The 23,077-nt window shown below is 41.5% G+C and overlaps 1 protein-coding gene across 3 annotated transcripts in view; it reads left to right on the forward strand.

Annotated features, from left to right (window-relative positions):
• The window catches only part of CDKAL1 (CDK5 regulatory subunit associated protein 1 like 1), a 712,749-nt gene extending 696,875 nt beyond the window's left edge, over positions 1 to 15,874 (forward strand). For all 3 annotated transcript variants that reach the window (XM_050789551.1, XM_050789550.1, XM_050789549.1), the window contains one exon: positions 14,615 to 15,874. In XM_050789551.1, coding sequence (XP_050645508.1) covers positions 14,615 to 14,797 — 183 coding nt within the window. In that variant the 3' untranslated portion in view covers positions 14,798 to 15,874. The remainder of the gene's footprint in view (positions 1 to 14,614) is intronic.
• The last annotated feature ends 7,203 nt before the right edge of the window (positions 15,875 to 23,077 follow it).

A 23,077-nucleotide genomic window follows, 5' to 3' on the forward strand; every position in this document is an offset into this window, starting at 1 on the left:
TAAAAAATGATAAATTTGTATTGTTTTAAGCCATGCAGTTTGTGGTAATTTGTTACAGCAGCAATTGGAAACTAATTGGGAACTTATCAGACTGATTTTATCCCATAGAATCCATGTAAAAAATGAGAAGGTGTATATTGGCAGGCTGGGCATGGTGGCTCACTCCTGTATTCCCAGCATTTTGTGAGGCCAAGATGGGAGGATCACTTGAGCCAAGGAGTTCAAGGCTGCAAGTGAGCTATAATTGCACCACTGCACTATAGCCTGGACCACAGGGAAAGACCCCATCTCCAGAAAAACGATAATAATAAGTGCGTATTAGCAACCAAGTGGCTGTTTTATGTCCCGTCTATTTTCCACATTGACCAATCATTGTAAGAAAGGTGGGGTGGATGGGTGGGGAACACCTTAGGCACTGAGAGGTGGTAAAGGAAACGTGCTAATGGAGAAGAGGGAGGTTAGTGACTGGGGCCCATCTAAGAAAAGAAAGAGGTTCTTAGGGAAACTGCTTGCAGAGTTGATGTTTGCAGGAAGCCCACCCACAGGTCTTGAACCTCCTTTGACCACCCCTTCCCCAACCCTCATCTCCAGCCAAAATCTTGCTAGAGCTTCTAACTTACATCACATCAGCTGTGATGAGGACTTGGGATGGCCACTTATCTGCAATCATTTCTCTAGTCTGGGTGCCATACCTAGGAGTGGTATTGCTGGGCTGGCCAGAGTGCACAGCTCCCACCATACCGGGTAATGTCCTACTGTCTCCCAAAGTGGCTGTGTTAATTTCTGCCATTACCAGCAGCAGTGGCGTAGTGTTCTGGATCCTCCACATTCTCACCCATACTTGATATTGTTCATTTTTTAACTTTTTCCCAACCTGATATATGTTAGCTGGTATTTTTGTATTTTTAACTTGTATTTCTCTGATTACAAATGAGGTTGAGCATTTTTTAAAAATATGTTTATGGGTTTTATATATACATATATATATACACACACATATAGTCAGATTTTCTCTTCAGCGAAGAGTCTGTATAAGTCTTTCGCCCATTTTCTTCTATTGGACGATACTTTTTCATTGATGTTTAGGATTTCTTTTTCTTTTTTTCTTTTGAGTCAGGGTCTTGCACTGTTGCCCAGGCTGGAGTGCAGTGGCATGATCATTAGCTCACTGCAGCCTTGAAATCCTGGCTTTAGGTGATCCTCCCACCTCAGCCTCCCAAGTAGCTGGGACTACAGACGTGCATTACCATGCCCAGCTAGGTTTGGTTTTATTTATTTATGTATTTATTTATTTTGAGATGGAGTATCACTCTGTCCCCCAGGCTGGAGTGCAATGGCACGATCTCGGCTCACTGTAACCTCTGCCTCCCAGGTTCAAGCAATTCTCCTGCCTCAGCCTCCCAAGTAGCTGGGATTACAGGTGTGCCAATTTTTGTATTTTTAGTAGAGACGGGGTTTCGCCATGTTGGCCAGGCTGGTCTTGAATTCCTGACCTTAAGTGATCCACCCGCCTCGGCCTCCCAAAGTGCTGGAATTAACAGGTGTGAGCCACCACGTCCGGCTATTTTTGCAGAGGTGGGAACTCACTATGTTGCCCAGGTTGGTCTCAAACTGCTCGCCTCCAGCAATTCTCCTACTTTGGCCTCCCGAGGTACTGGGACCACAGGCAGGAGGCACTGTGCCCAGGTGGGATTTATGTAGTCTAGAGTCAATTACGTGTGAAGCAAGTGTCTCTTCCCAGTTTGCAGCTTGTTAACCTCTCTGGTTAGAACTTTTGTTCTTTTGTTTAGAACTTTGTATATTTTTGTGATTTGTTTAAGAAGTATGTCCTCCCTGCCTTGTGGTTAGAAAGGTTTTCCTCCCATATTGTCCTAAAGTTTTTCTAGTTTTTCTTTTGCCAGTTAAATATTTAATATACCTGAAATTGATTTTTAAACATGGTAGGTAGGGGTTAAATTTCATTGGTTTATCTGTGTATAACCAACTGTTCCAGAAAACTTTATTAAAAGTCCATCTTTCCTATTGGTCTTCAATGCCTCTGTTATGAGTCAGATTTCTAAATGTGTGTGAATTGGTATCCAGCCCTCTACTTGACAACTTTTTGTATTAGTTATCTGTTGCTGTGTAACAAATTACTTTAAAACTTAGCAACTTAAAACAACAAACGTTATTACCTCACAGTTTCTGTGGGTCAGAAATCTAGGTGCAGCTTCTCTGGGTGCCATTGGCACAGTACCGCTCCTTTGGCTGCAGTCAGGCTGGCACCCAGGGATGTGGCCTTAACTGAAGGCCCAACTGGGGAGGATCTGCTTCTAAGCTCACTTATGTGGTGATGGCAGGATTCAGTTTCTCATGGGTTGTTGCATTAAGGTCTTAGTCCTTGGCTGGCTATTGGTCAGAGGCCTCCCTCCATTCCTTCTCCTGTGGACTTCTCCATAGGGCAGCTCACAGCATGGCAGCTGGCTTCCCTCAGAGCAAGCAAGCAGAGAGAGAGAGATGGAAGCTATAGTACTTTGTAACCTAATTTTAGAAGTGACATCCATCATTTATGTTGAGCAGTAGAAGCAAGTGAGTACATTCAGACCATAGCAAAGGGGAAGGGATTACATACGGGTGTGAATACCAGGAGGCGAGGATCACTGGGGATCATCTTCAGGGCTGCCTACCATACTTTTATAGTAACATAAGTAATTAAGTCTTTTAATATTAATCTAATTTTAAGTGGCTTTCCATAGGATCATTATTTTTTACTTTTAAAAAACTATATTCAAAATAGAAAGGGAGAATGGGCATGTCTTGGAACAGATTTTTGGAAGAAGGCATAATAGAACTTTGGGAGTGATAGGAAAATATGTAGAGATGTGATCTTTCTTCAGATGGTTGGGTTCAGTTTAGTGTAATTATAGTAAGTACAGTCCTCTCTCAGTATCTGTGGGGGATTGGTTCCAGTACCCCCCATGGATACCAAAATTCATGGATGCTGAAGTTCCTTATATAAAATGACATTGTTTTGCATGTAAACTACACACATTTTCCCATTTATTATCTCTAGATGACTTTTGATATCGAATACAATGCCTACACATCACTTCAGATTCATGGATTCAACATAGTATTCAGTGTGTGACAAATTCAAGTTTTGCTTGTTGGAATTTTGTGGAATTTTTGCCCCCGAGTGTTTTCTATTCGTGATCAGTTGAACTTATGGATGTGGAACCCACAGATATGGAGGACCAACTGTATAAACTATGTAATTTTTCCTAACTAGTTTATCTGCATTTTCCAAACTGCAAAACTATCATGGTGATATATAGGAAACATTTTATGTATTAGCTTATCATTTATAAGATTCTTAGAGATAGAGAAAAGCACCTGCCATCTCCTTTATTTGTTTAATGTAGTTCATAGAGCTCAGTGATGCTAAAACCACATTTCCAGTGTCATTGAAAATGATACTTAGAACAAGATGAGAGGGTTGTATTGTAATAACAGCTAACATCACACATGGCTTCTTTTTCATTTAAAATACAAACCAAACATCTGCCAACACACTTTCATGGTTACCTAGTTGGAAGGAAACCCTTAGGAACAATTATTTTGAGTTGAATTGATTACTTAAAGATGAAGTTTAATACACCCAATTGTTATGTTTGTCAACATCCTAGCTCAGTGCTTCCTGTGTGCACTCCATGGAATGAGAATGGTTTCGGGTGTGGTTTGAGAGACTATTGAAAAGACTTCATCATCAGTAAAGCATCTTGACCCAATTCATTTTTTATGTCTTCAAGTTTGCCACACCTGTGGGTCAGCTTTCGTTTATAATGATGCTTATCTCCAGCCACTAATGAGGAATAGATGAGTTCAGGTTTCTACTGCTATCATGAATGCTGGGATTACAGGCTTCATGGTTGTGAGTGTGCCTCTTGGTTCCTTTTTTATGTCAGAGCTCGTGTGTGTGTGTGTGTGTGTGTGTGTGTTTGCAAGCACATGTGTACTCGTCCGTGTATCTTAGGCTGATATTTAGTTAGCAAAAGAGACTTACATGACAAGTTCTAGAGTAATTTCCAAATTTCCAAAGTTTGACCCAGTAAATAACTAATTTGTGATTTCCTTACGTGTTGTTACTAAGAGAACCTTCTCTACTTACCTCTCTTTGGAGGAAAACATTTAAACAACAATGAGGAAGCAGTAAAGATAAATGTGTCTCCAGCTAAGATGCCAGACCTCTGATAGCATACCTTCTTGGCAGGGCTTACTTTGTGGGATTGGAGAAGTTATGTATAAACAAATGCCAGCGCACCACTGTTGGCAAAGGTTTCTATACTGTATTGTTAATTCTAGATCTAGTTCTTCTGCCCTATACCCTCCCCTTATTTTGGTAAATGTAACAAGCCAAAAATTAGGAAACTATTATAAGCTCATTTGAATAAATATTTGGTACTAAGCTAAAGATTAAGAAAGCTAAAGATGAAGGTATTCAGATAGAAGCCCACAGCTGGAGTGTCGTGAAGGCGTTACAAAGCCTGAGGGGCCACCTTCGCTCGCTCCTTCTTATGAAGGGCTGATGCAGCAGTTCCTGTTAGGGATGCTTACCTTGGGAGGTGCTTCCTGAAGTTTATACTGGAGAGATTAAAATGGAATTGTGGGCCAGGAACAGTGGCTCAAGCCTGTAATCCCAGCACTTTGGGAGGCTGAGGTGGGCGTATCACATGAGGCCAGGAGTTCAAGACCAGCCTGGGCAACATGGTGAAACCCCATTTCTACTAAAAATACAAAAATTAGCTGGGCGTGGTGGCACATGCCTGTAATTCCAGCTATTTTGGAGGCTGAGGCAAGACAGTCACTTGAATCCGGGAGGCGGAGGTTGCAGTGAGCCAAGATCACGCCACTGCACTCCAGCCTGGGCGACAGAGGGAGACTCCATCTCAAAAAATAAAAATAAAATGTAATTGTGATAGAGATAGCTTATAATTTTGTATTCAAAACCAGAATTTTTTTTGTGGGGGAGACAAGGTCTTTCTCTCTCACCCAGTCTGGAGTGCAGTGTTGCCATCACAGCTCACTGCAGCCTCCACCTCCTGGGCTCAAGTGATCCTCCTACCTCAGCCTCCTGAGTAGTTGGGACTACAGGCACACCCTACAATACCCAGCTAATTTTTGTATTTTTTTGTAGAGAGGGGGTTTTGCCATGTTGCCCAGGTTAGTGTAGAAGTCCTGGGCTCTAGCAATCCACCTACCTTGGCCTCCTAGAATGCTGGGATTACAGGTGTGAGCCACCATGCCCAGCCAATTTCAAGATTCTTTTCTATAGTATACTGTACTGCGTAATGTATGTTGTAAGATTATTTCTAATGTATGTTTGAAGATCTTTTCCTTGCATTGGTCACATATTTGGTTTCAGTAGGTTTTCTGCAGAGCCCATATGTTCAGACTTGGTGGGGGGAAAAAGCCTGTTCTAAACTCTAATTTATCCTGAGATCTGAGCTATCAAACAATTTTTTCTTCATCCCTGTTAGATTGCATTTCAAGCTCTAACAGTGCCTCTGAGCCATGAGAAAAATTTACACATAAGAAATGTTTTGAAGCCATTAAAATAAGTTCAGAGCTTAAGAGCTGCTTTCCCATCTCTTGAGTCAGATGAAATGCGGGCTTACAGAGAGTAATAATTAGGTGATGGGCAGATGCCAAGCTTTGTTTTTTGATATGATTATCTCTGTCTTTCATTTGGCACCGTTCAAGTCTGCGGGTTGGGCACTCTGAAAGAGAGGGATCGCTGAGACCACGCAGGGGCACATCAGATCTGTTCCTTTGGTGGACGTCAAGGCAGAATTACTCAGAATATAATCTGAAATGCATTTGATCATACAGTAGATAGTTGAATAATTTATGTTCAGCCTTATGAGCAAAGCCTTGTGTTTACTCTGCTACCACCAAAATAAGATAAAAAAAACCCATCCATTATATTAAGAGTAGAGAGTTTGCGTGTGTGTGTATGTGTGGGTCCAAGTTTAAAATTTTTGTTCGTAATTGTAATGACCTGATAGCAATTACACATTTGGGGCCAAAGGGGTAAGGGAAAAATTTCACAAGAACGATGTCTGATGTAGAATTTCTCATTCCCAGAATTGAAACAGAAAGGCTGACAGTATTGTGCTCTAATTGTGTGACTGTGTGACAGAGGTCTTATAATGGAAATGTCCTTCCAAAAGAAATGGAAAGGAGCAATTAATTCCAACTTCAGTTTGTAGATCCTGTTACATTCCAGTGTACCTATAATGCTGATGGACTATGCATATCACATTGTTTTAACTGACTTCAAGATAAAATCCTAGCATTTTTGGTTTGGAGATAATTGGGTATACCTACTTATATGATATTAAAGAGCTCCCAATTTGGGGAATGTCTAGAAGAATAAGGGAGAAAGATAGCTTGGCACCCATAATCCCCTGTACGTCCTGGTGTCTGGTAATAACATGAAGCCCAGGGACACGGTTGTCTTGTCAATTCGAGGAAGGGAGCTGGCATGTGGAATGTGATTGCAGGGCCCTGGCAACACCTGCAGGTGTCAGGGACAGAAGAACTCATTTAGAAGCTGTACCGCAAGATGGGAAGACAGGTGGCAACTCTCTTACAGGGATATCTTTTATTTGAGCAGAACCAGACCAACTGTTCCTCATTAAATCACATTTTGCAACGTGTTCTCATGTGAGCGCATCAAGTGTGTGTGTATGCGTGTGTTCAGAGCATACTCAGCGATGTGCCATCTACAGGTCACAATTACAAAGTCGCAACGTGGCTCAGAACTGCAAGACAGGTAGCGTGAAACGTCTCTGCATCGCTTGCGACTGACTTTTCTGGAATGGCCTCTATAGGGAAACTCAGCATAACACCATTACCTCTGTGAGGTGCAGTGGCAAGTAAAATGGATAAAGTCTATCTGGTGGGACTGTTGGTCTTGATAGTCATTTTAATAACTATGCAGTGCCTTGTTTTTTTCTCATTTATTTCTATGGAATTATCAATGTATCTCAGAAGCGTTGCTGTGGGGTTGTACTTAGTATGACTAAAGCCAGGCCACTCATCTGCTTCACCATTTATACTATCAGAAATTTGGGCAAGTGACTTAACGAGAGGGTTAACTCCTATTAGCTACTTCATTGAGTAGTTTGAAGGATTCGAGAGCACTTAGAGTCCTGCTAGGCACATGGTGAATGTTCTCTAAATATTCTTTCTACTTAGTATTTTCACATAGAGCCTATCCTCTGCCTTTCTCACTGAATCCTTGTGCTTCTGGTTCTCCAGCCAGGTACCATATTACAACTTATCAATATTTTGTATGAGAAGGAAGAGGACTTGGAAGAAAGGCCTCTAAACGACATGACTTCCTTCCATTGGAAGCCCAAGCCCATCCAGCCCCCAAGAAAAGAATACTTGCAACTAGGTGAAGAAATGATGATAGGAGGCAAACGAATAAGTAGAAATGCAAATGCCAATTCAGAAAACATTAATTGATCATCTCTTGGGTGCCCTTTCCCTCAGAGTCTTGTCTCTTGGGGTCGAAAGACCTGTGAGTAGGACACATCAGAAGGTCCTGGAGGCCTGTTTCCTCTCTTTTTTTTTTTTTTTTGAGGCGGAGTCTTACTCTGTCATGCCCAGGCTGGAGTGCAGTGGCATGATGTCGGCTCACTGCAAGCTCCGCCTCCCGGGTTCATGCCATTCTCCTACCTCAGCCTCCCGAATAGCTGGGACTACAGGCGCCCACCACCGCTGCCGGCTAATTTTTTGTATATTTAGTAGAGACGGGGTTTCACCGTGTTGGCCAGGATGGTCTGGATCTCCTGACCTCATGATTCGCCCACCTCAGTCTCCCAAAGTGCAGGGATTACAGGCGTGAGCCACCGCACCCGGGCCTTCCCCATTTTCTTAGCAAGCAGCTAGCTCAGCCAGTCTGTTAGCTCAGCAGAAGGAAAAGGCCTTAGCAGAGGCTGAGACTTGGAGGTTTGCTGTCCTCTTCCCCCAGGAAACTTCATGGTCAGCCAGCCACACAGTCGCCTAGAGGCACCTGTCCCTCTTTCTTGGTAAACATGTAAAGCATCACACTTCTGTCAGAGTGTGTTCTCTTGGGCAGCTAGTTCAGCTCTATTTTCTGGTGGGATGCAAGCTTGGGGGCTCACATATGTCAGGACTAGTAGGCACAGTTGTGTCCTCCACCCAAAGATGTCCATATCCTAATCACCTGAACCTCCAACGATGTTACCTTACATGGCAAAAGGAACTTTGCAGATATGATTAAGATAAGGATCTTGAAATGAGAGGATTATTCTGCATTATCTAAGTGGGTTCAATGTAAATCACAGGGGTCCTTATAAAAATAACCCTACGATCACCTGAGGTCAAGAGTTTGAGACCAGCCTGACCAATATGGTGAAACCCCATCTCTGCTAAAAATGCCAAAATTAGCCAGGCATGGTGACGTGCACCTGTAGTCCCAGCTACTTGGGAGGCTGAGACAGGAGAACTGCCTGAACCCAGGAGGTGGAGGTTGCAGTGAGCTGAGATCGTGCCACTGCGCTCCAGCCTGGGCAACAGAGTAAGACTCTGTCTCAAAATAACAATAAATAATAATAATAATAGTAACCCTATGCTACTGGCTTTGAAAATGGAAAAAAGGGCCACAGGCCAAGAGATATAGGCAAATTGTAGAAGCTGGAAAGGGCAAGGAATCAGATTCTTTCCTGGGGCCTCCAGAAGAATGCCGGCCAGCCAACACCTTGACATAGACCTTCTGACCTCTAGAATTGAGAGGGAATGAATGTGTATTGCTTAATACCCTAGGTTTGTGGTGATTTGTTAAAGTAGCAACAGAGAACTCATATAACGTGCTGTTTCTGTGCTGGTAAGGTTTTTCCCTAGTAACCCTATTTCAGATTTATACTATGTCGTGTTGGTGATGTATGACTCTTTGTCCTATTTACTTGCCAGTCTAATAAGAAATACAAGAATAGGTAAATGGCAGTTCATATGGAAAGGATATTAGCTCCTGTGTAAAATGTGAATATATGGTAGTAAGTAACAGGTAGCAATGGCAGTATGCATTCAGCTAACACTGGCTCCTCCTAGGTGCCAGGCCCTGGGCATCCGTTGGAGAGAAAGGCCAACCCTGCTCACAAGGAGCACACCTAGGGTGGTGCAGGAGCCAGAGCCAGCAGGGCGCTCACCACCGTTGACACGCACCCTGAGGAGGGCTGGCTGACAAGGCGAGCAGTCCCGCACGGGGTGGCCAGTGGTTGAGAGAGATTTTCCTAAAGCACGTCCTGTCTCAGTTGAGGCCTGAGCAAGCAGTAACTAGAGGAGCAGGAGCAGGTGATGGTTTTAGTTCGGAGCTTTCCAGAAGGCACACTCCACAGGCGTTACCATCTCAGAGCCCAGGGAGTAAGAGGTGCTGACTTCACAACCGACGTAGCTTCTTCCTCATGGGTTAGTGCTTGTGAGGATATTCAAGACAGGACATTGTCATCTCAGTATTGGTAGTAAGTGCTGTAGGAGGCTCTGGCCTTCTGTTTTTCAAGCTGCACTCCTGTGATGTCACCATAACAGCAGCCCTTGTTGTGAACCTTCTGTATTCCAGGCACTCTGCCGGGCTGTGGGCACGTTACTTCTATTCCTTCTGATAACATCCTAAGGTAGATGGCTTTCCTCCTTCACAGAAGGAGTAGCCAGGCTTAGAGAGTTTAAACCACCTGCCTAAGATCACATGGCTGTCTGAACCTGGGTTCAGTTTGGTCTGCCAGAATTCAAAACCCATGCTCATTCGTTATAGTGTGTGCCTCTTGATGGTATACATAAGGAACAAAAATAGCACAGGTCAATTCTATTTGAGAAGCAAATAAAATAATGACTTTGTAATTTACAAAAAGAATTTCTGAGGACATTTGCATTTTTCATTAGAACCACAAAATACCAAGGAATAAGTTAATCTGAATTGACATTTAAATGTTCAGGACACTTAATCTATATATATCTAATTTAATCCTCATAAAAACCCTATGATACACAAATACTAGCAGTATCTCCATTCTACAGGTGAGGAAATGGAGGAAAAAGGAGGATAAAATTTGCCTGAGAATCCTCAGATGGAGCTGGGATTAGAGCCCAGAGCTCGAGGACTTACTGCTCCTAGAACCGGTTCCATCTGTGCCTCGTGGCATGAAACATGCTCAAGTTAAAAGCATCTCTTTCCTTTCCCCAACAATACATGCAAAATTGCTAGGGATGAAGGAAATAGTTAGAGATAGATTGTTGTTATCATCCCAACTGTCTGTATTTATCTTTAACTGATTGAAATCTGATCCCTAAAGTTTCTGAATATGAAAGTGTTTTTTTGTTTTTTGTTTTTTGTTTTGAAATTTTGGTATATACATACTTGGTTCTGCTTTAACAGATTTATTACTTTGATAGGATTTGATAGGCTACACTTTTGAAAATTAGTAGATTATTTTTAAGAGTTAGCAAGTAAGTAGGTTTAGAAATTAATCAAGGGAGCAGTGAGATTTACAAGGGAAGACAAACCCATGTTAATCAAAGTTAACACAGAATGCACTATGGGAATTTTAGTGTGTCCCTTAGTCTATTATAACAGGATAAATACATAGCTCCTTTTGAGTGAACAAAGGTCATACTCTGCCTTGTTTCAAATTTCTGTTCTTAAAAAAGCATTTCTGAGTGGAATTTGAGTTCTTAAAAATTGAGTTGATGTTCCAGTTTGTTTTAACAAGCAGTAACATTTTTCAAATTTGGTGTATTATACTTTGAGAGATGCAGATATGTATTGAATTTCAGGAATTGACAATCTTGATAAGGTTTTAAAGGTTTAGGGAAGGTCTGATCCTCTGTTTACTTTCTAGAACTATGCTTGTCGTGTGTGTGTCGACTTTTTTCTTTCTATCGGCTGTTTATAATCACTTCGCCTATAGGCACTTTTTATTACATTATTTTCTATTCATGATGCTTGCTTTCAACTGCTATGGTTGCACATTTACATGTTTGAGCATCTTGGACTTTATGAGAAAGATCTCGTATTTCCCATATTTCTAAATTACTTTTTCTCAAGTATCTCAGTGGTAGTGACAATTGAAATGTACAAAGCTAGCTGGCTACTGATTATTACTCTGTCATCTGAGAAACTTTTTAAATATTATATTTAAAAATAGTATCATCAAAATCCTCTTATCAAGATCTTGATTTGGTAAAAGGTGAAAATAATAAAAGGGCACAGTACAATAGAGACAGGATGCATTTACCCTCTCCTGCTCCGCCGTCATGCTCCTGCCTTGATCCTCAAGAGAGTGGCAAATCCGTGGGTGTCTTGTGGCTGCATATGCATGCTTCTGCTTCTCCGCGGGATGCAGGGTGCAGGCTTGTCCAGCAGGCACAGGAGGAAAGCTCAGCACCAAAATACCTTTTATGAATCAGTTATGTTCAAATGTGGTAAACGTTTGAGGGGTAGAGAGAAAAAAGGATGCCCAAGGAAGAATGACTGAACTTAACATGACCACAAATAATCCACTCCAGTAGTTTAATAGGTAACTTTATTCTGAACAAAGTTTTATGACAGATGAGTTGAAAGGAGAAGAAATGTTCTGAAATTGTCATCAAAAGTCGAAGAGTTGTTGCTTTTATTTTAACCCAGGCCAAGAAGGCACAGTACCTGCACTGCTTCATGAAACAAAAAACAAAATGTATTATAAACCCAATTAAATGCTTAAGACTTTAAGACTCATCTAGTCCTTCCCCAGGTCAGCCTGACACCTGGCCTGGCACCACTAATCATGACACAGGTGCAGAACCAAGGTCAAGCATTCTGAACTGGGGATAGGGAAAAGGGTGGATTTTCCCTAAAGCTCGTTTAGCCAGTTTCAGGGTCTCTCAGTTTGAAGGGCCCCTTCCAAGACCCTGTACCTAATTTTGTATTCATTATTTTTGTCTCAAAGAGAAGGCTGCAGGACCCACAAAATCTGGGTCCACTCCTGGGTGAGGGTATCTGTGAACCTCTTGAAGACAGAATGTGAGCGTGGCTGTGTGGATACGTAAATATGCGTCCATATTTTTCTGGAAGGGTCTGTAGTCTTCTCAAAGCCATCTCTATGACTTACAGAGGTTGAAGAACTCAGGCCTCGGAGAAATTAATCAACCTTTTAATTCTGGTCTTATAAAACCACACTTATTAAGTGATGGTTTAATTGCTAGAGGCAACAAGTTGTGACTCAAGTAGAACAGCTTCCTGAATATATCACAGGACACACTGATCACCAGAGACATAGATGAGAATGTTCTTGATGGTTGCTCATCTCACTGGAATACACACTCTCATATTATTCATTCAATCAGTCACTCATTCATTCATTCCTAAACACTTACTGAGTACCTGCTCTGTGCCTGCAGCCTGCTAGGTTCCAGTATTTCAGAGATGAATTAGGCAGACTCGCCGCTTTTGAGGAACTCACATAGTTCCTATCAATTCAGCTGAAGGACTCTGCATTCTTTCTCCAGGTTCCCACATATGTGTGAGCGCTGTCCTTGAGATCTTGAGGCTATTTTAAATTGAAATGGAAGCTGTTCAGCATAGATCTCGCTCCAAAATATTACACAAAAAGCCAACCTCATAAGAGAGCTGTCTCCTGGGGGCGGGGACAGGTCTGGGTGCACCACTGAGCTCCGGCTCTTGCCTCCCGCTGCCATGGGAAGGACGGCCCCATTCTGTCCAGCTGTGTGCCTCCTTATGAAGGACTCAGAGTGCAGGGACACCAGCAGGGTATCGGCCCAGATACCTGAGGAGTGCAGCAGTAAATAACGCTTCAACTGTCACTGGGGTTGAGAGACTTTTCCTTGTGGCTAACAGCTTTCTTAATTCTGCTGTTAGCCTCCTACAGACAGAGCAAGAATTCTTCCCACACAATCGCATGTGAATAGGAGCCTGTGGAAACTGGGCTGTAGAATTTGTTTTCATTTCCCCATTCCTATTCTTTGTGTCTTGCATTACTCACTCCTTTGAACTCAAATCCTATTGATTCTACATCAAAAGTCTGTTGTTCCCTCTGCCGTCATCCTGATAGAGGTCCTCATTATCTACCATTTCATCTGTTGCTCCAACTTAACACTGGATTTTCTACCCAATTCTCCTGCCTCCCTTCAGTCCACCCCACACATTCCCTGTTCGTGTTACCTTCTGCAAAGCACCATGCCTGCCAGTGTCTCTCCTGTGCGTGGTGGGATGCAGCTTCCCAAACAGAAGCCAAAGAGGTACCAGGAGAGCTTGGAAGGGAAGACCGAGCAAAGTACCATGGTTGTTCCGAGACACTTTGTGCTTCTGTGGATTTCCTGTCCTGTCCTGCACAGCCTCTGGGCTGCCCCTCTGCCCTCTCATTTTTCCTTCCATCCAGTATTTCTCATCTGCCCCTTCCACACCCCTCCTTCCATCTCTCAAAATGTTATTCAGTTTTCAACAGGGGAGTCCTGTGTTATTGGGGGAGGCACCGATTCTGAAGCAGGTGCACAAGGTGAGAATCTCATCAATTGCACTTCAAAACTAGAGCCACCCTGAGAATAGCCATGTGCTCCTCTCTCTACTTCCCTGGACACCAGCTAAGAAGCCCGTGAACAGAAACCACTGAGAAAAGCAGCACGGTCAGGTCCCCAGCTTCTCAAGCTCTGCCCAAGCAGGTTTTCCCAACCTGTTCTGTGTCTGGCATGAAGAGAAAATGATAGTACTTGTATGGCACACAAGGTACTTTGAGGGGACTGAGTGTGGGGGTCATGTGGGGTGGGTCACTCTTGGCACAGCCCTCCTATGGCAGCAGACCAGCTGCGAATCTTTGTCCTAGGGATGTGTTTGCTGAATCAAGTGGCTTCCATTGTTGTTTGTTTGTTTGGTTGTTTGTTTGTTTGTTTTTGAGACAGGGTCTCACTCTGTCGCCCAGGCTGGAATGCAGCAGCACGATCTTGGCTCACTATAGCCTTCACCTTCCAGGTTCCAGCAATTCTCCTGCCTCCAGAGTAGCTGGGACTACAGGCACCTGCCACCACACCCAGCTAATTTTTGTATTTTTAGTAGAGACGGGGTTTCACCATGTTGACCAGGCTGATCTCAAACCTCTGACCTCAAGTGATCAGCCCACCCCGGCTTCCCAAAGTGCTGGGATTACAGGTGTGAGCCACCACACCTGGCCAATGGTGTTTCTTTGTCATTCTTCCATTGCTGAGAAGATATGGTTACATCTCTCTAAGAGTTAAATATGTCTGTGGTATGACTCCACTTTACACAGATTCTACCCTCCATGAATTCTGCCTTGATTTTCTATAAACACAGCCCGTCTTTCTCATACGGTTTATGTGTAGTCTGGAGAGTCATGAACTTGGCCTGGCCCCTTCAAGCAAAGGAACTGACTCATTCCTACCTACCTTGGGGCCACCTGGCTCATGGTGGCTGTTCAAATGTGTCTCTGTTGAAGGAGTACATAAAGGGCAGCACCTTCTGGAATCCGTTACTTGATTGATATCACAACAGGGCTTTCTCTGCATCTAAAAATAAATTTTTCCTCTGTTTCTCTCTTTATAGGACTTCAGAAATGGGCTTGGGAGTTCAGGATCCCACACCTCTGCTGCATCTCAGTGTGACTCAGCAAGTTCTAGAATGGTGCTGCCCATGCCAAGGCTACATCAAGACTGCGCACTGAGGATGTCCGTGGGCTTGGCTCTGCTGGCTCTTCTTTTTGCGTTTTTTGTCAAGGTCTATAATTAGAATACAACTAAATGAAACATCTGTAAAGAAGAAAACATTTCTAATTAAAATCTTCAATGAACAGGAAAGCGACACCTCCGTTCTCAAAGGGCAATAATTTGTACTGGTCATGCTGCCTCCTCTTCAGCCACTCTTCTCAGTGAGGCTCCCCTGTCTCACATTGAGTTGGGCCCATTGGTTATTTGACCTAAAACCTAATCACGGCTACCATAGCACATCCTTCAAATTAAACTGCTTTTGGTTTACTTTTAGCAAGAAATGCAAGCGGTCGCATTTTTTTTGTTTGTTTCAATCTCCAATCTTTAAGTCAGAACCTAATTGTACAGTGGCTCTGGCCATCTTTTCATCATGTGGAAGGATTTTCTATCTTTAATAAACATTTTTTGTTTTTTCAGATGGAGTTTCACTCTTGTCGCCCAGGCTGGAGTGCAGTGGTGCAATCTCAGGTCACTGCAACCTCTGCCTACTGGGTTCAAACGATTCTCCTGCCTCAGCCTCTCACTGGGATTACAGGCATGCACCACCAAGCCCGGCTAATTTTTTGTGTTTTTAGTAGAGACGGAGTTTCACCATGTTGGCCAGGCTAGTCTTGAACTCCTGACCTCAAGTGATCCACCCGCCTCGGCCTCCCAAAGTGCTGGGATTACAGGCATGAGCCACTGCCCCCAGCCTCTTTAATAAACACTTTTAAGTGCATCTTCCCCTTCAGGCTTTGTTTGGAGTCCCAGTGCTACAAACATTGTATTTTTCACAGCAGATATGTTCCTGAAAAGTGTATAGAAACCTGTTCTGGGAACTTGAATGCTTTTGGAATGCACGGGGAGAGTCTGCCAGCTAAAGGACTCCTGGCAACATTCTGTGAAATATGAAACTGAAAAACTGGATTTGTCGAAAACAAATTGTGCCCATTTTCTCACATTTTTGATCCATTCGTTTTTTTTTGTTTTTGTTTTTGTTTTTGTTTTTGTTCGAGTCAAGGTCTCACTGTCACTCACGCTGGAGTGCAATGGCAGTATCTTGGCTCACTGCAGCCTCGAACTCCTGGGCTGAAGCAGTCCTCCTACCTCAGCCTCCCTACTAGCCAGGACTACAGACACATACCACCATGCCCAACTAATTTTTTAATTTTTTGTAGAGATGAGTGTCACTATGTTGCCCAGGCTTGTCTGGAACTCCTAGCTTCAAGCAGTGTTCTAGCTTCAGCCTCCCAAAGTGCTGGGATTATAGGCATGAGCCACTCCACCCAGCCCAGATTAAATGTTTTTATTTCTGTATGCCATCGTTGGTCTTTACTAAGTGAAGTGACTTCTTTAACAATAAATGGAATTGGTATACGAAGCAAATCCTATGTTTTTCAGAATTTATTTGGATTGCATAGGTACAGGAAAACCAGGTATCTTATGGTTACCATAGGATATTTTCCATCTTGAAACCCATACCCCTCTTCAGCTCCCATTTAACTCAAAATGTTTTGTGTTTTGTGTGTCTTATAAGGAACCCAAATTAAAATTCAGTCATGTCCTAGTTGGTAAATTATAAAATATATATGCTTTTAGTGTTAGGACATTTCTTCCAGAACTGGTATGTGCTTCTAAAAGGTGCTCACATTTAGAATGCAAAAATCCGCCTGTGCTCCTTCTAGTTCTACAGTGAAACATCCACTTGGGAGCACCCCTCACTTCTTAGCAGGAATGGGGAGAAGAGGACAAGAACCTGCCATGTGCTTCCCTTCCTGAGCTCCATGCAGTCATTTCTTTGTTAATAAACAGTGGGTTCCAGTGTGGTGCTCATTTAACGAAAACCTAGCAGAGATAAAAATGCCATCCAAAGCCTAGAGTTGAACTAGATCAGACAGAGAGAAAGCTTTACACCTGTAACTGATTGGAGACAAAAAGGATTTTTTCTACCTCCCTTTTCTGACTCTTTCCCTACTCTTTTCCTCTAACTCCCTCATCTGTTTATTTCCTCCCTTCTAGCTCTATGCTATCCTCTCCTTTTTTTATTTTTTTCTTCCTATAAGAGAATCATACACCCAGTCATCCAAATCCCCCCCTGCTGCCCTCACCTACCATGGCATGGATCCTCAAGGATCGTTTCAGCTGTACAGGATTCTCCCTACTTCTTGCCGTGACCATCATTTACCCTCAATTTGGCTGCAGCTTCACTCTGCTGTTTGACCCAGAAAGGGACCAAGGCCACTGCCTGCAGCAGACGCTGGACCTTCATGATATCAGTCTCCATACTGGTGACCAATTGGTGAAAGGGGTAGCAGTGTTCTGGAAATCCAGGGTTTTTCTTCCCCCTCTGACCTCCATCTACAGGGAGGGGAAGGAAGGGAGCAGAGAAGGATGTGGTGTGAGTCAAAAACAGTTCCCTTAAGCACTGGACTCTGAATGGGGCTGAGTCTGGGAACCACGGGAGCAAGTGTGATCATCAGTAGAGCTGTTACTTTTCCAGCCCATCTCCTTCCTGCCCACAGTGCAACTGCACTTCTCCCGCCCCGTTGAAGTTAGGCTTGCCCACGTGGCTTGTTTTAGCAGGTGAAATGTGAGTGGAAGGGTCATGTCCTTCTTTGGGGCAGCCACGTTCAGAGCTGCTGTACGCTTTACCGTGTGCTCTTCCCACTGCTGTAGTGATCCTGGACCCATATGTCAGAATGACGCCTCCCCGACCCTGGGTCCCTGAGTTAGTACAATGAGTAGGGCTCCTGGCCAGCATGTGCTAGACAGGCCTCAGGAGCCAGAAATAGATTTTAGTTGTGTTAAGCCACCAGCATCTGGGGGTCGTAGCCATAGCATACATAATCTGATTTAACAAAGTGTTAGCTGTGATAGGATACTTGACTCACAGGTTGTAAATGTAATTGTTATGTTTTCTTTGTATGCTTTTGTATGCTTTGCATTAGTATCAAGGGGTGTGTGTGTGTGTGTGTATGTGTGTGTGTGTGTGTGTGTGTGTGTATACTTCTCTGCTGAGAAAGAAACCTATGAAGTGATCTTTTCAATGCTTTGGCCAATTTTTTTCTTAAACTCTTTATTAGAATAAAACATACATATGAAATGCACATAAACCATAGGGATACAGGGATTTTTTAAAACTGAGCACACATTGTAGCCAGCATCAGGAGGGTCCCCATGCACCCTCCTAGCCATTAACTCTGCCCCCCAAGGAGTAACCAATATCCTTATTTCTAACATTACAGATGGATTTGCCTGTTTCTAAACTTTCTATAAGTAGAATCATGTAGTATGCACTATTTCATGTCTACCTTCTTTTGTTCTACAGTGATTGTGAGATACATCCAGATTATTGTTTGTAGCAGTAACTACTTCACATTCATTGCTGAATAGTATTTCAGTGTATGAGTACACTACATTGTCTTTGTTCATTCTACATTTGAGTTCTTTCCAATTTTTTGTTTATTATGAATAATGCTGCTACAAGCATGTTTTGGTAAGCGTTTATGTGATGATGTGAGGAGTACATGTCTAGGAGCGGAATTGCTGGGTCATAGCATTTGCATATGTTCAGCTTAGATGCTGCTAAACGGTTTTCTGAAGTAGTTGTACCAATTTACATCCCCACCAGCAGTTCACAGGAACTCTGCCATTCTCCCACTATTTTTTCTCTTTGGACCTTAGATATTCTTCAGCAGACCTCGTCTCTGCTGTCTCCCTTCCACGAGTCATTCCTATTTTAATAGTAATGATAATATTGACAAGCATTAACTGTCTAGTCCTTAAATGAAATGTGCTGGGTGTTATAATTTGTGCTTAACAGGTATTAATCAGTCCTGAAGAAAAAATTTTGAGATAGGTATTGTTATTCCCATCATACTGAGAAGAAAAGCTAAAACTCAAAAGACTAAGTAACTTGTGCAAGAGGCACAGAGCTATTAAGTTTAGAGGCAGGACTGGTACACAGCCTGACTCCAAAGCATATACTCCTCTCCTGTAAACTCCTCCTGCTCCTCTGTCCCATCTTTGACTTAAACTTGACCTGTGCCAACAGATACGCATTTAGGATCAATCATATGGATGCCTGAGGCTGGGGGGCTTCAGCCCCTCAGTCTGTGTTGTCCTGCTCCAAGAATGTGCATGGTATTTCATCTACTTTTTAAATAAAGATTTACTAATCAAGCTTTTTTTCTTTGTCCTACCCCCCTTCCTTCCTTCTTTCCTTCCTTTCTATCGTCCCTGCTTCATCTTACCATCCCTGCTTCCTTTCTTATCATCCCGGCATGAGATAGTCAATTTGACAATGTAAAGAATTCTTGGATTAAAACTTTGCTTTGTTGCTGGGAAAATGTGTCTAAACATCAGATTTCCATATGTCATTCAGTCAAAACATATACTACTTCTACTGACTTCACTCCAGGTTGAAAATTTCAGTGTATATTGTAAGATGTCATGGAGGGAGAATTAGAGTTACAAATCAAGCTTCAAGAGGGTTTGTCATCATAAAACAAAGATAGGAAAAAAATGAAGGAAGGGAGACGGGGGGAAGGGAAGAAAGGAGGGAAGAGAAAAGGAAGAAAAAGAAAGGGAGAAAAGATATTTTTAAGGCTTGCAGCAACAACAAAAAAGGTAACTGTGAGATGATGGCTATGGTAATTTGCTTGACTGTAGTAACCATTTCGCTGTGTATATGTGTATGAATACATGTTCACCTCAAATACGATAAAAAACGAATACGTACATTTTCTAAAAGGCTTGCTGGTCCCCCAAGGCACCCCAGGATGCTGCAGCACATTCACAGGAGCACCCTGGGATTCTTTAAATTTTTGAGGAAACACAGCAACATCTGTCATTTACCAGGCCAACTACCAGCTCAAACTAGTTCACAGTTTTCAACATCAGATTTCACAATTTTTTGATGACACCATGTCTTTATAAAACTGGATTTTCAGCAATTGCTGTGATAAAAGCAAGTATAAAGTGAAAATCAATGTGGAACAAGAAATGAAAATTGTGATCATAGTCCAAGGTTTGAGAAGTGGTGCTGTAGCCAACAGATGCACAGCTGCCATTAATAAGTAATATTAAAATGAATAAAATCATAGTTTTCTTTAAGTTACATGTATTATTTTTTCAAACAGGTCTTATAAGATAGTAGGATAGAAATGCTTATTCCGTTGTCAGGATTACCTATTTAAACAGAAAGTTAGCTGTTTCTTTTGGCCTAGGGGTACCACGAATCAAGAAAGTTTGAAAACCTCTGCTCTATGATACAACCTAATTTAAAGGATCCATGTCAAATTTATAATCTGGAGTCCTAATCGCTTCTCAAAATACTTTCCCCTTACTTTAAGGTTAAATTATCCATAGCATGTGTTTGATACATTTACATTTGGCTTACCATTGAGTTTGATTTTACGATGTTGAAACTGTAAAGGAGTTAACAATCAGAATCACCTGGATTCAGATCTCAGCTGTTTCCGATACAAATTTGACGCAGAAAATATAAGGAAAGAGCATGAAATTTTTGACATCAGCAGAACTTTAAATTCCAGCCGGGCCACTTTTTCTTTTTGGGCCACATCTGTAAAATAGGAACAAGATTCCATTGTGGGTCATTGAAAGATAAGTGAAATCATGCATATAAAATACTGTGTTCTTGACACATGTCATTTCCTCCTCTTTTAGGATTACTGTAGGCACTTAAAGGTGAAAAATACCTTTATAAATAAAGTTAGATGTTTTAAATTCTGATATCAACACATGACCACCCAAAAGATTTATATATGGAATAAAAAGATTCCGACCTTGAGAGACATAGAGTCTGATTCTAACAAATGCAGCAAAGGAAGAAAAATTCAAAGGAAATGGACTGCAGCTGTATTTGAGGAGATCAAATTAATGAATAGTGTGGAGCACAGATTCGGGTGGCCAATCTAAGATCAAGAAGGAGATTTTCCGTGGCCAAAGATGAAAAGAGCAACCAGATTAATAGGGAGGCCTAGAAGTCATGCCCTCCCCCATCCTGCTTTGAGAGTAAAAGGAAATGCAGACTATTATTCTTCATTAGTTTTCTGTCAATTATTTTCTCCCAGTACTTTTTCCTAGAGTTCTATAACCAAAATATCTCAACAGTGTAGAAGTTGAAGCAAAGGATTTCACTTGGTGTCTCGTGATCTTCCTAGTTTCTGGGTATCTGAATACATTTATGAGTATTAATGAGGCAAGTTCACAGGAAAAAAAAAAGTGGGGGAGATGGAGGAGAACAACCTTGGGTCAAGGTAAAGGAAAACTTGGAGTTCAGAAAAACCTAAAGAAGTATGAATTTTTAATGCCTAGGTTTATCTAATCTGCTTTTAATATGCCCAGTTAATCACAAAACAATAGATGTTATACCAGACTGTCTGATTCCAAAGCCCAATGCCTGCTTTCACCAGTGCTATTTACATTGTACTGGGAGTTCTAGTGAGAAGTATTAGACAACAAAAAGCAGTAAAGGGCATCAGAACGGAGGAGGTAACGCTATCTCTATTTGCAGATTACATGATCATATGTATAAAGCATCCCAAAGAAACCACAGGAAAGCTACTAGACCTAATAAATGAATTTAGCAAAGTTATAAACTATAAGACCAATGCAAAAAAAGAAATTCAGCTGTGTTTTTTTACACTAGCAATGAACAATCCAAAAAGGAAATTGAGAAAGCAGTTCCATCTACAATAGCAGCTAAACAAATTAAATACTTAGGAATACATCTAACCAAGGAGGTAAAAGATTTGTATGCTGAAAACTGAAAACCATTGCTGAAAGAAATTTATGAATATCTGAAAAATGGAAAGGTATCCTATGTTCATTAATAGGAAAACTTAGCATTAAGATGTTAATACTACCCAAAGTGAGCTACAGATTCAACACGCTCTCTATCAAAATTCTAACAGCATTTTTTTTACCAAAATGGAAAAGCCAACCCTCAAACTTGTATGGAATTACAGGGGACCCCAAATAGCTAAACCAGTCTCTAAAAAGTAGAATAAAACTGGAGGACTAAAGTTTTGCAAGTTCAAAACTTCCAACAAAGCTACAGTAAGTAAAACTGTGATACTGGCATAAGGACAGACATACAGACCAAAGGAATAGAGTAGAAAGGCCAGAAATAAATTCTCACATATGTAATCAATTGATTTTCAACAAGGGTGCCAACACCATTAAATAGAGAAAGGACAGTATTTTCAACAAATGCTGTTGGGAAAACTGGATATCCATGTGCAAAAAAATAAAGTTCGACTTCACCTTATGCCATGTACAAAAATTACCTCAAAATGGATCAAATACTTAAATTTGAGTTAAAATTATAAAACTTATAGAAGAAAACATTGGGGAAAATCTTCCTGATATTGGATTTGGCAATGATGTCATAAATATGACACCAAAAGTACAGGCAACAAAAAAAAAATGGGCTTCATCAAAATAACTTTTGTGCATCAAAGAACACTATGAAGAAGGCAAAAGACAACCTACAGAATGGGAGAAAATGTTTGCAAATCATATATCTGAGAAGGGATTAACATCCAAGAGAATTCCTACAACTAAACAACTACAACAAATCACAAACACCCTAATTCAAAAATAAGTAGAGGATTTGAATAGACATTTTTCCAAAGAAGATATACAAATGGCTAATAAACACATAAAAAGATGCTCAACATCATTAGTCACTGGGGAATTGCAAATTAAAATTATGAGATATTATCTCACCCATTAGGATGGCTGCTATTAAAAAATTAGAAAATGGCAGCTCTGTTTAAGTTCTTGGAGGAACCTCCAAACTGCTTTCCACAATGACTGAACTAATTTACATTCCCACCAACCAGAGTATAAGTTTTCCCTATGTTCTTTGCAGTCTTACCAGCATCTGTTGTTTTTTTGTTTTTTTAATAATACCTATTCTGACTGGTATGAGATAGTATCTCACTGTGGTTTTGATTTGCATTTCTCTGACAGTGATGATGAGCATTTTTTCATATGTTTGTTGGCCTCTTGTGTGTCTTTTTTTGAGAAGTGTCTGTTCATGTAATTTGCCCATTTTTTAACAGTTTTTGGGTTTTGCCTGTTGATTAAAGTTCCTTATAGATTCTGAATATTAGACCTTTGTCAGAAATATAGTTTGCAAATATTTTTCTCCCATTCTGTAGGTTGTCTGTTTACTCTGTTGATAGTTTTCTTTTGCTGTGCAGAAGCTCTTTAGTTTAATTAGGTCTCACTTGTCAATTTTTGTTTTTGTTGCAATTGCTTTTGAGGAACTTAGCAAAAATTCTTTGTCAAA

This window comes from Macaca thibetana, chromosome 4, assembly GCF_024542745.1.
Source record: "Macaca thibetana thibetana isolate TM-01 chromosome 4, ASM2454274v1, whole genome shotgun sequence".
Classification (NCBI taxonomy): domain Eukaryota; kingdom Metazoa; phylum Chordata; class Mammalia; order Primates; family Cercopithecidae; genus Macaca; species Macaca thibetana.